General features: G+C 41.4%; 1 protein-coding gene across 1 annotated transcript in view; it reads right to left on the bottom strand.

Annotated features, from left to right (window-relative positions):
- Window positions 1-1153: 1153 nt before the first annotated feature.
- cyp24a1 (cytochrome P450, family 24, subfamily A, polypeptide 1) overlaps window positions 1154-15497 on the bottom strand; it is a 35076-nt gene continuing 20732 nt past the window's right edge. The window contains exons 2-13 of the mRNA XM_088309778.1: window positions 10766-11051; window positions 10512-10702; window positions 10332-10425; window positions 10150-10243; window positions 9820-9911; window positions 8905-9016; window positions 7305-7450; window positions 5898-6064; window positions 4451-4529; window positions 3551-3748; window positions 2292-2403; window positions 1154-1514 (exon numbers count right to left, since the gene is read on the bottom strand). Of these exons, the coding sequence (XP_088165904.1) occupies window positions 2293-2403; window positions 3551-3748; window positions 4451-4529; window positions 5898-6064; window positions 7305-7450; window positions 8905-9016; window positions 9820-9911; window positions 10150-10243; window positions 10332-10425; window positions 10512-10702; window positions 10766-11051 (1570 nt within the window). The 3' untranslated portion in view covers window positions 1154-1514; window position 2292. The remainder of the gene's footprint in view (window positions 1515-2291; window positions 2404-3550; window positions 3749-4450; window positions 4530-5897; window positions 6065-7304; window positions 7451-8904; window positions 9017-9819; window positions 9912-10149; window positions 10244-10331; window positions 10426-10511; window positions 10703-10765; window positions 11052-15497) is intronic.

Here is a 15497-nt window from a genome sequence, read left to right as displayed (position 1 = left end):
ACAATACAATTTTATTTATATAGCCCATTTCACAACAGCTAGAGCTGAACAGAGCGCTTTCTATATGCTGTTATATAAATTAGCAAGCAATTAGAACAAGATGTCAAGGGGCTGAGGTCAAGGTTCTCTCATAAAATTACCAAAGATTAATTATTACTTACTATGCAGCAACATGCATCACCATAATCTTTTTTTTTTCTGCAATATCCATTTATCCATTCATTCCATCAATGGTCGACCGATCCATCAGTCCATCCATCCACTCAAGGACCATTATGATGCATCCGTCCTTCTATAATCACTTTAATCCAGCCTACAATCCTATACTACCCATGCAACCATCATTTACTGTTGGTACATTGGATTTATTTATTTTAGCAGCCTGTGCAGAAAATTCATCATAGCACGTAAACACCTGATATGTGCAACTTTTCTGAATTTATCAGAGTGTAAACTCATGTAATGGTATATATTTTCCATGTCTTATAAAATAAGCTTTTCTTAGTGTCCTACTTTAACCGGAGATTCAAGTCTCCTATCGAATTAACATTTTACTAATGGCAGACCTTGGATTAAGACTGGCACATAGTATTACAGTCCACCTAAATGGAATGCATTACACGTCTGGTTAATCAAGTAACCTCTCAAACGGAATCTAATAGGATATGTGACAACCTGCAACCTGCTTTTCGTCACTATGACAGATTCACTTACAACATGTTTAATCCTAATCATGGTGAGTAATTCAAACAATGTCCAATCATCTGATCATTTTCAGGGCTTTGTTGCATTGGATTTTTATATAGCGCAGGTCAAAATCATATATAATCATAATGCATTTGACACATTGTTACAAAGAGTGTCGAAAGGTTCATTTCAGTGTTTCAATTCAAAAAGTAAAATGTGGATCTATCAAACAGCTTTTTTTTTCACTTGATTGGCTGACAGGCATCACATGTGGGGAGTTACAATACCAATATATAACATTTGACATAATTACCAATTTGTTTAATTTTGCTTGTTTATAATGTGCTTATTTTAGAGCACATTTCATGATTAAAACATCCTCTTCCTGCATTTTTTTAACATATAAAAATGTATACATAATGTCAGAAATACCTCATCAGAATTGTCATTTTAAAAAGAAGAAAGCTTTGTTGTATTTATTTCATCTTTATTTCCACGAATAAAATATGTGTACATAAAACAATGTACATTATAATTGCACTTTACATACACAATGAAAAAAAAAAAACATTGCCACAATATATAGTTTAACATCTACGTACAGGACGTTAATAAGAGTTAAAGAGAGCTGCCTACGCGTAATTTGTACACAATAACTGCCACTTGAGCCATCAACACAGTCTTGAGTAATACTTTTAAATAAGTTTGAGGTATTTATGGCGTGATTACATGTTTATCAATTTTGTATCTTTGTATTTACAGAGCAGCAATACAGGGAGTCAGTGGTCCAGAAGAGGTACCATCTTTCCATTGGAGGAATAGAGCACCTGGAAGGGCAATAAGAGGTAAAGATTAAAAGCTGGCATGCACACCGAAAATCTAATTTGATTTAATAGGAAAGTAGTAAGTTGTTTCAGAGAAATATTTTTGAGTGATTTACTTCAAGTGAGACACAAAGATCTTTGAATGTCAAGGAGGAGCTGCGTTTAGCTTGGGTTGGTAGTGGAAGGCAAAAATTAAAATATCTGTAAGCCATTCACTTGGAGGGGAATTTTGCATTTTTTAAATTGTTTGTTGTTTTGGAACATAGTTTATGGTTTAAATTAAGGGAATCTCTGAGCTAATTCTTGGGTACTGATCAATACAAAGGGCTACCAGTTAGATAAACCACTTCTGAAATTAATAATTTGCTCAAATTACCCTTAAGGTTATTAGTCATTTAAGTGAAGTCACTGATCATGTTAATGCGTTCTAACAACAGTTTACATTGGACTTCTCGAAGCTCAGCCAGTGTTTACATTTTCAAATGATCACTTCTACAACATTCACAGAAAATCACAATGTTTCATCACTGACAGAGATCGGCTATTTTCTTTTTTTCAACTCGTCATGTATGTAGTCTCACGTTTGAAAAATCAGTCTTGTTCATCCCGGTCATTTCATTCTTAAGGTATTGAATTTAAATGCAACTCGACTGTTCTGGTTGTTTGAGGACATTTCAACGCTCATCCTGGTTGTTGGTGTGGAAATCCAACTTTTCATCCGCCAAGTCACGGCTACCACTCAAACCACAAATGGTTTTACCTGAAGTGTTTCTTTCTCACCTCATCTCTTGATGAAGGCCACGGGTAGTTCTCTGTTGGGAACCAACAATCCCGAGTGGATCACGTCAAGCGGCTCCTCATCCGTTGCCACAATCTCGTAATCTCGGACCAGCTAATGGGAAAGACGATGAATTAGTGAATATGTCCTTTGAGACAGAAAATGCATTTCGGTTTCTAAGCCAATGTTCATTGTACATTTATAGCAATGATGCACCAACATCATAACATTCGGAACTGACAACAAAATAAAGACTGAATTTGCCTCTAACGCAACATCTTTGTGCTGTGCGAGTGCTCGTTTTTTAATGGCCGTTTTATTCACTTTTACAACGGTATTTCACTTTTCCTCCGTTTGTCCTTAAAAAGAATTGACATTATGTCATGCTCTTACTTTTTCCATTCATGAAATTTTACACATGCATGCACAAGCCAAATTTGATCAATTAGACCTCAGTTTAACAACGTGCTGTAAAATGCTCCCAAAAGATATAATGATGTATTTTCACTGTCTAAGGTTGAGCCATTTCACAGGTTCATTATACAGCAGAAGGTTGCCCCCACCCCATACAGTCACGAGGTGGGTAGTTTTTCTTTATTGCAGTCTCATTATACAGTCAAACGTTGTAATTTAAATACATTTTAGTTCCTAATAATGTGCTCTGAAAGGCACTTAACACAAGAGCCCAACAGGACGCATTCGCTGCTTCAGCGCTCAGGGTAAAGAATTAGAATAAGTAACAAAAATGTTGCTATGGCGCCATCTGGTGGCATTTTTGTGCCAAGCACCAACCGTATGTTGTGGTGTGAGTAGGGTCATATGGTCAGGCCACAGCTTTGTCTACTTGACAAAAAACTGCTTTGCCACCAATTTGTGGCATCTATAGGCATTTACAAACATTTGTTGAGTGGCTTAACTCACCGGCAGATTTTCGCCATTTGTGGCAGGGCTCTGACTATCACCCCCAAATTACATCTTAACTGTACATTGAAATGATCTTTATCACTTTACTCACACGCCTGTCACTAGACGTGCTGGCATAGATACGGTAGATTATTAGAATACTTTTTTTTTTAGGACCAATTACTTTAAATTGTACTTAAAATAATCTCATGGCACAGGTGTTGGCAATGACTGAGTTACATGACTTAAGATGGAGCTAAACACACCGCGGTCTCGCAACTGGCGTCCGGGAAAACTCTCAGTTTCATATTTGTACTGCTAGGTCTGCTTTTTACTGATCCGAACGTGAGCAACTCACCCAGCACAGGGCCAGCTGAAGCTGCAACTCGGCCAGCCGTCTGCCGATACACATCCTCTTGCCGATGCCAAAAGGGACGTGGGCGAAGGGGTTGATGGTGCTGTTCTCACGCAGCCAGCGCTCGGGCTTGAAGTGCTTGCTGTCGTTGAAGTACTCCTCGTTGGCGCCGATGGCGTGGCTGTTGATCATCAGAATCGTCTGTAGGGGGGCACACAGAGTGAGAGGACGATACTGAGTGGACACTTGAGTACACTTACATAATTCTAAACAAGAGCTATGTTAAAGATTCAGTTGTTAGATCATCGGAAAAAACATAACAGCATTTGTCCTCATTAAGGTCATGAATGCACCGAGAAACCGTGAGGCAAACGTGCTAACCACAATACTGTGCCACGCCGTTTTTTTTTGCTCAACACCCAGAATTTTGTCACAATTAATTTTTATTTCTATTCTGAGCATTTCTGTCTCACAGGTTTGACGTTCGAAGCGCTGCTCTGGCCTTTGTGTGTCGTTTGCATGTAGTGTTTAATTGAAGACTAACTTTCTCCTTCTGTGTGAATGGGATTGTGGCTCCAGTTTATCTGTGACTCTAATGAGAGCACATGTGCTTGAAAGTAGTGTTTGCTAAAGATTCTTTGCGTGAGTGTGTGTGTCTCAATCATCTGGATGACAATGTTTTTCTTGCTTTCCAAAAACGTTCAAAAATTACATGAGCAATAGCGCTAGTAGGCTAATGATTAGTGGGTCTGTAGGTTCCCATCGTGGCTTAAAAACTTTGCGTCTGGACTTTGTACTGTACATGTTTTATTCACTCCCTCCAACATGCCTCTGCCAGCCATGTGTCAAATGTAAATGAATGTAATCTGCTCATGTCAGGTGTATGGCATATAAACCACTTACGCCTTTGGGAATGGCGTAATCTCCCAACACAGTGTCTTTGTCCATGGTTCTGCTTGTGAACGGAACGGACGGCGATAACCTGTAACATGGAGAAAGAAAGGGGAAAAAAACATGAGAATTGGGCCTCATGAAGGTCTAATGTAGCATGTCTAAGCAGTTTAACGTGAGCAAAACACACGGTATTTTTTTCCATACAGTGCGAGCGGCAGTATAATCTCCAGTCGCAGGTCATATACATTCCCTGGGTGATGTACTTAGGAGCCCTCAATAACACGATCGACAACTTGTGACTGCACATGAAGAAAAGCATCAGAGGCCGGTCATGCCGTCCTTTCTCACGGAGCTTGTTTTTCCGAGCCGCCGTCATGTGCGGGAAGGACGTTTTGGCTTCTTAATCTCCGTGGTACTGCTCAGAATCTCGGCCAGATGCTCACAGGATGCATTCAGTCACGTCTTGAGTTACATTAACTAACAGTTGTACGAATCGACGTCCAATGCAAACCTTCATGCAATCAAAACTCACGTAGGGATTTACTCCACAATTGTTTTGAATTTTCATATGCGTAAAAGTGTACCAGTGATGGCAAAAAAGACGTGACGGCAACCGTCAAACAAGAAATGGAACACACTGCAATTATGTCGCTCAGTGCAATATGAAATGAATCCAATACATATGCTAATGCATCTTAGCATTGCTTTTAACTTTGTTTACGTAGTGCCAGTCCTACTTTAGTTTTTTTTACAGCATATAGTGAAGAGTTTTACCGTAGCTGCTTGATCCAAAAGGGTTGAGTACTTTTACTTTCCGTTTACAGTATAGGGCCATGGCTGTTTTATTAAGCAGTTAAATGGGGTTTGGTTTGTTATATAACCAAATATCAAAGGTCAGTATTTTTCTGTATATTAGTTAAGTCAATGGGAGAATAATTTCACTTTATTTTACTTTTATTTTATAGTCAGAGAGTGAATACTTTGACTTTGTTTTTATTATACAAATGAAGGGTTGGTAGTTTTACTTCATTTGAGCATTATCCTGTCCAAAGGTTGACTTATTTTTCTTAACTCATTCACTACCAGCCAAGTTTAAAAAAAAAAAAAAGGATCTTTGACGTCTTTAGCCGTCAATGGCAATGAATGAGTTAAGTGTAGTTTTGCCACCGGTCAGATCGGAGCAGTTTTACATTTTTACTATTCAGTGGACAAATTAGTCTTTTATTTCATTTTAGTCTACACAGTCGAAGGGTGAGTAGTAACTATCCTATAGTGTAGTATTTATTGTTCTGCCTTTCAGGCAAGGTTTGTCTCTGCAAGGACAGTACATTTATTTTTATTAATTTATTACACCAATTATAATCCTTCACGGAGTAAATTTTAAATAAAAAAATTGACATCAATTTATTTCATTCACGTGACAGTATTTCCGATGTGTTTGGACATGTCATCGTACCTCATGGACTCTTTGAGGCAGGCTTTGAGGTAAGGCATGCTCTTGAGGTGTTCTCCACATGGCTGCTGGTCGGCGGGCACCACTCTTGCGATCTCGCTCAACAGCTTCCTCTGGGCGGCAGGATTACGCGACAAGTTGAAAATAGCCCACAGCATACTGTTGGCAGTCTGAGAGAAATGGAGGGGTGGGAAAAAAAAAAAAAAAAAAAGGTGAGACATGGCACGATGAGGCACCCCTTGAAGTGCATTCCACAATGGGGACCTGAAAGGAGGTCAGAAATGTTTCTGGTTCCTCAATGGGCCCTTCAGTTACATTCGGCCTGCATACATTTGAGGCAATGTAACTGTAGCACATGTTTGTTTTGGAGCAAAGATGTCCTACCCCTCTTTTCATTTTTTTTAACAGGCTAAGAAATAGGCTAAAGGTGAAGCTGTTACACGGTAATGTTTTGCCACATGAGTACAGCAGCATTCCTTTATGGTATCACGGTTCACCTAACAACACAACTATGTCTATGTCTTTTGAGTGGAACTACTTGCGGAAATTCCTGTTGTATGGCCGAAATCTGTGATTCATAGCACAATTTTTTTTTATTTTAAATGAGAAGATTTCTACGCGGCAGTGACAAACGTGGAGCAGTTGTTTTGTGGGATACTTTTAAAGAGACTAGTGAAAATAAGTGTTATAGACAAAGCCCCTCGCACATGCTGCAAATTTCAGCTGCAGAGTTTCTAGATTTGAGTATCAAGATTTTGCATTCTTCATCAGAATTATGTGAATGTCCGCTGCTTTTTTGTCCACTTGGGGTCGCCGTCAAGTTTTATTGTCTTAAAGGGCAGGGTCTGCTTGGTGAGTGACTTGGGTGTCAGAACATATTTACTGTAAACCGTTAAACGTATTTGAGTATGAATGTGCTTGTTTTCTTAGCTTTCGTTCAACAAAGTGATGAATTGGTAAGTGTGCTCACTGTGCATCAGTGTTTTACGGTACAAGGCTAAAAACCAGCTACTACAAACTATGAACCGCAATATAGCTACGGCACAATGTAATATAAATGTACCGTATTGCAAGCAAATAAAAACAGATTAAAATACAAAGGTTAAGACGTGGATTAAAATACAAAGGTTAATACGTAGTTAATATGAACATTTAGTCGGTCTGGTGATATTTTCATTTTCTTGGCCTCCGATTGGCTGCTGGTAAGATAATGCATTCACTGATGGAACACTTTTTAGTTTAATTTTAACTAGCCCTACAATGGCCCCAAAAAAACTGCATCTTCAGTCTTCTGTTAGTGAGGGTCGGTGGGGAAGATTCAAGAAGATAAAAGATGAGGACAGAGTTACATGGCTGCTGTATTAAGAACGCTGTCCCCTTTTTCTTCTGAAGTGTGAAAATGCGTCTCACCGTTTCCACGCCTCCAATCTGCAGCTCGGTGATGGCGGCATACAACTCCTTCTTGGAGAGACTGCTGTGGTGCAAGATGTCGCCGATTAAGTCGTCCGGTGCTCCCGGGGCATTCCGCTTCAATTTCTTGTCGATGTAAACTTTTGCTGTTGAGAGCGAGAGCAGCATCTCATTAAATAGTCAAATAATAATCGGAATAATGCCATGGATGATAGTAGTAGTACAAGAACTGGTATTTCGCTTTAAGTGCAGAAGAGTCCAGGCATTAAATTAGTGAAGTAACTGCACTTTTTTTTTTTTTTTTTTTTTTTTTTTAAATAGTCAGCTCCGAACTCAATCGGATTAAGGACAGCTTTACAGCTACCATGTCATAACTGAACTTTTCTCCTGAATGCTCCATGTGTTCCATTTAGTCTTTTCTTTCTGCCTTCTAGATGCCATGTCATAAGTGAACTGGACACGCCAGTGCTCAGTGTCCCCATCGACCTTATTGCTGCTTTTACGACAAATATTGGGCAAGTTTGTCCTCTCATGGGTCACGCAGTTTACTACAACCCGGGCTGTCGTTCACGCAAGTACAAAAAAAGAGCAAGCACCCAGTTCATATGTGCTTGACTGTCACCTGACTGAAACGAAACATCGACCAATTAAAGTCGCCTTTTACTCAGCTTGTAAAAGCTGCTATGTTTTCATCGTATATGCAAGTTGATCCGTGACGCTTTAGTCAAGTCAACATTTTTCTTTACAATGTTCATTGTGGCCCCGTCTGTCTAAAAATGGCATGCTGAATAATATTGCCTTTGTGGAACATGAGTTAGGCAGCAAAATTGTATCAATTTCAGCGGGCTGCAATTTTGCTCCTTGCCGTCGAATGAAAATGACACCACAGTTGCTAAGTGCTCGTAATAACCAATCACGGCTCACCTGTTTTCTGAGTTTGGTCATGTGACATCCGCAAGCTGACCCATGATTGGTGGTTAACTGAGCAACTGTGATGTCATTTTCAGTGGCCAAGTGGCAAAATGGCCTCCCACTCCGATTACAAAAAACGAGTGGGCTTTAGCTGCTCTATATATATATTCCAAAAATTCAAATCAGAATGCCATGTTTTGACTAGTCGAGGCACACAGACCATATTACTGTAAAAAATGTTTGATTCGGCTTCCCCTGCCTGTAAAACTAAACTTTTTTTTCTGGCACCAATATGAAACAGATACAAAGTCAAACCACAAATTTTCCACCTACAGAGGTATTAAGAGAATTGTGTGTAATCATAAATGTGTGACAATACTATTTCTGCGCATCTTAGTTTGCCCATGTCTGTCAGCATCAGTTGACGCTAGCATGCAAATTTAGGCTAGTATGCGAGCTAATATTGATGAGCCGTACGTAAAAGTGGTTTGAGTCATTTCTGTACCATACAGTGGTGGTTGTATTAGAGTGCTTTATAAATACAATTGATTTGAAATTAGTTCATTATTGTACACATTTTAGAAGCATGATGTTTTATGACCCTCTCCATTTTAAGTGAATGGCGGCCATCTTGTCTTCTGTGACCAATTTTGAGGTACCTCCACGTGAATGAGGCTTTTGCACGTACCTGTACTGAAGATGCGGTCCCAGGCGGCAGTGTGGTCCTGCCACGTTTTGGTGTTGAGACTCTTGTGGAGCTCCACAGGGGTGATCATCATCATGCCAAACGTGCTCATCATCTGTGAATTGAAGTCCAAACAGTTAATCCAATCATCACCTTCTCTGATCACTGTGTTCTTTGTCCATGTTTTCACTCCAATCATCCCACTACCGCCCATGCATATCTTCTCCCGTCCGCCTTTTGTGATAGTACATTGACAGTATTGGTTTGCCCCAGTAACCGGCTTCACTGGCGGCAGTTCAGCTGACCTCGGTTCAGGTGAACCTGACGAACTTGCAGCCAGCTTGAGTCCGGCATGCAGATCGTTGTACATTCGTGTGGACGTCATGCTCTAGTGTTTCGCCGTCAATAGAAGGAGTACTACACCAGATGGTAGACCCAACCTTAGAGGTCCCACTATAATGTGGACAATGCTGCCACCTACAGGATTTTACGATACACTTTACCAACTTTAGTTGGCTGGAGTTATTTCAGTTTTCATGTACATTACTACTGTTGAAGCCGAGAGTAATCTTCACTCTCAGCTCAAAGGGATGCATGCATCCCATTTATAGTCAAATAGAGTGCTGTACTTTTTCTTCCAACGTTTGTAAAACTGTACATTTAGTAATTTCATTAATGATAGTTATATTTTGCATAAAAAGACTACCATTTTGATTAAAGAGTGTCGCCTTATTGATATTTTTCAACTATTACAGAAATTTATGTAGAAATTAGTTAAACATTGGATATATATTTTGTGTAATTCTAACAAAAATTGACTGGTCCTTCTATAATTTTTACAAATTCAAGACAGTTGGACGAGAAAATGCGTCTGATCGCTATTACTTTTTCACTTGAATAAATGAAGGGTGCACTCACCGTTTTGACGGCAATGATGAAGTTCATGGCCTCCTCGTTGACCTTCTCTTGCAGCAGACCAAAACGCTTGTCGTAGAGCAGCAGACAAATGGCTAAAAGAACAAAATTTGATTTTGAGGTTGCATTTTTGTATGGAAGTAAGAAAAGTAAAAGTAGCTCCTCTGTGTAAATGATGTGGCATGAATTCTAGCAGGGTATCTGATTCAAGACTAGACATAATGTTAATCCCGAATAAATACAAAAATATTTTTCCTGAAATGGAAATATATTTATCAATAAAAAGTACCCATTTTGTAGCCTGACTTAAAACTATAATAGAATGAAACTTACTCTCAAAAGACCATTTATTGAGTTCGAAGTACAAATCTTGAATCTTGCCATCCACGTTGATTTTTCCAATTCTTCTCACAAAATCTGCCATCACCTGTTGTAATGTTTAATTTTTTTTTCAAAATTATTGTTTTAAATCTCACAAATACTTCAAACACTATAGTCGCATACGGGCGTTTTACCTCGTTTATTTTGCCATCCAGCTTCACCACCTCTGTCGGCTTCATCAGCTTCTGCTGGAAGGCACTTCTCACCCTCTGCCAGTCTTTTCCCTCCCTGAATTAATAAATGAAAAATAAATGTTGGTCACCCTCCAAGTCCGAATCATCCAGATCCAAAGGTGAGGACCCACGACGACCTACAGGATGAGGAGCCCGTACGCTTCGTCACGCAGGTCCCTGTAAGCTTTCCAGGGTTTGATCTCCAGCCTCTGCGGGTGCGCGCCTTCTTTGCGGTAGAGCGCCTCCAGCAGGCAAGGCGCGCCGATGTGCACAGACTCGAAGGAGCCAAGCTTCATGCGGAAGATTTTACCGAACCTTTTGTGATAATCCACCTTGGGAGAAAAGAAAATCCATTAGACCAACTTAAACACAAACTAAATGAAATTCGAGCGTACCAGTGCTTCGTGCTGTCTGGTGAGTCCTCCTTTACGCAGGAGCTCCACCAGGCTGCCGACCAGAGGCCAGTTGGTGGGTCCGGGAATGGCATCCAGACTGTGCGCCCCCGAGTAGGAGGAGGGGGAGGGGGAGGCGATGTGCGGGCACTGCGCAGCCTCCACAGCATCCTTCTCCTCCAGGACGCACACCGAGGATGTGGGCTTGAGGTGCTGCAGCCCTACGGACTTCTTCCTCAGCAGCTCCACGATTTGCGGCACTTTCTGGATCTGCGCCCTCATCCTCCTGCTGGTGGGTTGGGTCGGCGTGAGTAGAGTTGCGTGCAAGCGCAGCTTTTGTTGACAAGTTTTTTTAGGCGGGAGGGTTCGCTCGCTTTCCTGGAAGTGTCACACCTCACTGCCACATATATACGCCGAGTGGGTTTATTCCGGCCCCGCACCGAGCCAATCAGGGACCGGTGCGCCATGGTGTGGTCGCCGAGCCCACCATTCATTTATGGATTCACGTTGAGAGGATCGTATGGCCTCAGATAGACCACAGAATTCCCCCTTCGCGACCCCCGCAAACCACCCACTCAACCCCAACCCCCTCCTTCCCTATTTGGCTTCATAAATAAACACGAGCCACCGCGGAGGTGACGCGGTTCGCGTGGACCGATGCGCGCACCCATCAGGGAGAAACGAAACTTTGGCAAGAATGCGTGTTACAACACACACTCGTCACGCACATTGGGCAAATATTTGAGCCTGTGAAGAGAACGTAGTGTATTTCGCATGTTTGTAAAACAGTATTTTTTTTGTGAAGAGTATAAAATTATTTTCAAATTTCCCCATTGTGGGACTAATAAAGGACATCTTTATCTTTATTTGTTTTCACTCTCACTTAAGCCACACCATTTAAATTTGTATTTGATATGCTTCATATTCAGCTTAAGGACTATGTACTAGTATGCTTTCTTCCTCACCAGTGAGACGGTTCAGCATATATAGTCGAACAATTTTGTCCCGTGCCGGTCCTAGCGTGAACGGCACACTATGTGTACACACCTTCGGCAACCCCACTCCCCACCACTGCTACCCCAAATATTGGCATGTCATGATAGTTTATCAACATTGTATCACAAAGGAAATCAATACAATACTTTGTCTTATAGAAATGGTGTCCCCGCCACTTAAAACTCAGGAAAAAAATGGGGAATGATATTTACTAAAGAGGGAAAAAAATAAGATTAGAAATTGAAATTCAATTTTACAAAAATGGAGTAAATTGTATACAGTTTATTACATTTGTTTTTACAAAAAAGATCACTCACGGGTTGATGTAAGGTAAGGCAGTTATATTTAGAAAGCATATTTCATACACAAGGCATCTCAATGTGGTTGAGGATCAAACCTGAGCCATGCTGCTCCTGCTCTTATTAGTATATTACTTGTGTCAGATGGAATCCTCCCACCTCCAAACCATTTAGGTCTCCTTTAGGAAACACCAGCAATACAGGCCGTCCTCGGGTTTCGAACCAATTCCATTCAGACACTGGCGACACGACCAGAATTTCAGCGTAAATCGAAATTTACGCTTTAATACCCACAAATCCTCAGTGTAATGGCATAAGTACACGGTAAAGCAAACTAGGGAGTGTCAAATTGAAGCCCCGTCTTTTAGAACTCTACAACACATACAATTATGCCGTCACGTCATTGCCGTCTACGAGGCTACAACTATTACCACACTTGCCCACTATGTTTTATATTGAAAGCGAGAACAAATTAAAGTCGCATATAACGACAATACCATTTTTTAAAACAACATTGCAGATTCACGGTCAATCAAATGGTCAATATCCCTCCCAAGCAGTTTGTGTACCCACCTGCGAGGCCCGCACAATGGCTTCAAGGAAGTGTATATGCAACTTGGCCGTTCGGACTGCGGTCGCAGTGCCAAGAGAGAGAAAAAAAAAAAACAATTTCCAACCTAGGACCACATATGAAAGCAACCCTGGTCAGATTTAAATAAATAAATTGGAATTAAGCCATTCAGACTGTCATTTAAAAAAAAATGATGCATGTCACATAAGGGCAAAACAAACAAAAAAACAGAGCTGACTCACGTTTGTCTGCAGTGTTAACCTAAAATGGTGGATGAGACGCTGGCGTTCGTAAAGTTGAAACTGAGTAGGTCGAGTACTGCGTAACATTTCCCAGCCTGGAGGCTGTAGGCTAGTCACATTTACTCCAAAACTTTTGTAACATTTATTTTGAATTTGAGTAAAAAAAATAAATAATTCCTTAGATTTTTTTCAACTAAATATTACACCCATTTTTTAACAGTGCACATGCTTATTCTATACAAGTATTAAACACTTGATGCGCATTGGTCAAAGGTATCAAAAGTTGTACTACAACCAATGTTCATCAAAAAAAACAAAACCGTGTTCATTGCTGGAAATATTGAAATTCAATGCATTGTAATGATGCACAATATGACACTTACCTCCACATACACAGTATGTACCCACATTGTATATTCGGGATAGTAATTCACAATTTTTCCTGTAATGTTGGGAGCAGAATCTGTACCAAGAATCCGACAGGCCAGTCACGGAAGTAGCAAAGTAAAAGCCTTCATCTACAAAAATGCAAAGCAACAACAGTGAATACGGGACACAATGGCACACTCAACGTTCTGACAATGCTGAGTAACTTCAGCCTAAATACTGAAAGACATAACGCCATGCCCAAGCCTATGTGACAAAAAGGACCATAGCAACTAACAACATCAAGAATCCAAATGCAGTCACCGTAATATACAACAGGATATAGAGCAGGGGTCACCAACGTAGGAACAGGGACAGCTGGACACGGGCAGAGGTTGCAGGAGATCCATGTGGCGATGGTGAAAGGGCTTCCCTCGGGAGCAGATGAGCCAGGCGGCGATTAACTCCATGACATCTTGGGCCATCCAAGTCCACCAGAAGCATTGTCGCAGGAACTGGAGAGTTCGATTCACCCCGGGATGGCACGCCAGCTTGGAGGAGCGTCCTCTTTGCAAGGGCTCGAGAGTGGCCAGAATCCAGATCGAAGAGCTGATGTTTAGGTCGGCGTTATACCTCCAGAATTGCTGGATCAAAGTTACACACATCTGCCCCGGAAAAGCATGAACGGAAGATGGTCTCAGGGTTTTGCTTCTCTGCGGAGGGATCATGCATGTGAGAGGGAGCATCAAGCTTAACATTATGGAAGCTTGGACGCTAGGGCAGAGAGAAATCAAGGCACCCCACCAACAAAGCTCAACAAGCCTTACAGGAATTTAGGTGCTTTGCAGATTACACATATGTGAGGTTCCCTCTAGCCAATGTCTCCACTCATGATTGGCCGTCACCACAGCAAACAGTCCACAGTCGCCAACATCATATTTTCTGTTCAGGGGGGACAATTTGCATGAAAATAATGCACAAGACATTGGCCCCTGTCTTTGGGAGAGCACAGCCCCAATGCGAGAGTGACAAGCTTTCACCTACACAATGACCTGTAGAGCAGGATCAGGATGGATGACAACCGGGGTGGGTGAGGGTGTGGCGACCTTGTTTTAGGCACGGACGAAACTTCTGTCGGAATTCCAAGCTCCAGGTACTAATGGAGCTGCTCTTGGTAGGAAGGGACTTTGTAATTAACCACTGCCTCAATCTTGGCGGAATCTGGCCAAAGCTGTTCTCTCTGAGGCATTTTAGAACCAAGCGGACATGCTGAACGCGTTCTTCAAGGGTTCAGGAGAAAATGAAAATGCCATTGAGATAAACATACACTGGTTAAGAATTTATTGAAGAATATCAATGTGGTTTTGAACCACTGCTGGAGCATTAGTAAGACCGAAAGGCATCACCAAATATTTAAAACGGCCGAGGGCTGTCTTCAAAGCCGTTCTCCAGTCATCCCCTCCAGAAAAGCACCAAATGATAAGCGTTGTGAAGATAAAGTTTGAACACAGTGGCATGGTTAGGAGCTCAAAGGAGGGGTCGGCGAGGGGAAGTGGACACCCATTTTTAATGGTGATGTTAAATCCTCGTAGGTTTTGATTGTCAAAGAGAAGAAGGGAATCGGATGAGTTCAGCAGCCCAAGAGTCACTGTCATACTTCTTCATGGCCACCCTCTAGGGTGGTGGCAAGGTATAGAATCTTCTGGAAGGTCGTGGGGCTCTGAGCCGTAGGACAGTTATACGGTCAGTGAGGGGGCAGAGAATGTACGGTGGCTGAGAAAAGTCACAACTCTGCAACACAACACTGAACCTCGGCCTGACTGCAAAAGCCCCAACACAACAACATTAAACCACAGCGCTATTGCAATTAGCCACAAGGGAAGTGCCGATACAAAAGCCACAACGAAAGTGACAGAAATTCCAGCGGGATGGGAAAAATCCAAAGATGGGATATTAATGTAAAACCTAAATAAGTGCAATGTTTAACTTTACGTCCACTGAATACTAAAATACTGTAACGAATTGGTCGGGAGTGGAGTGCGAGAAGGAGAGAGAGCAGACGGAGAAGAGAGGGGGCGAGATCCGTAACGATGACAAAACGGGTTGCTTGGAGTTGGTGTTGGCTACCGCCCGCAGTAATGGCTACTGTACTAAATAAACATTTGGCGTGTCTTTTGAAGCAATACGTTAATTTTGTTTAATACTTTGAAAAGCACAATGTAAATAGACAATTTTACTTCATATTTTCCAGAATCGCAATT

The sequence above is a fragment of the Idiotropiscis lumnitzeri genome, chromosome 11 (assembly GCF_059441095.1).
Source record: "Idiotropiscis lumnitzeri isolate Australia: NSW breed Sydney's pygmy pipehorse chromosome 11, RoL_Ilum_1.0, whole genome shotgun sequence".
NCBI lineage: Eukaryota > Metazoa > Chordata > Actinopteri > Syngnathiformes > Syngnathidae > Idiotropiscis > Idiotropiscis lumnitzeri.
This window is presented reverse-complemented; position numbering and strand designations above follow the sequence as displayed.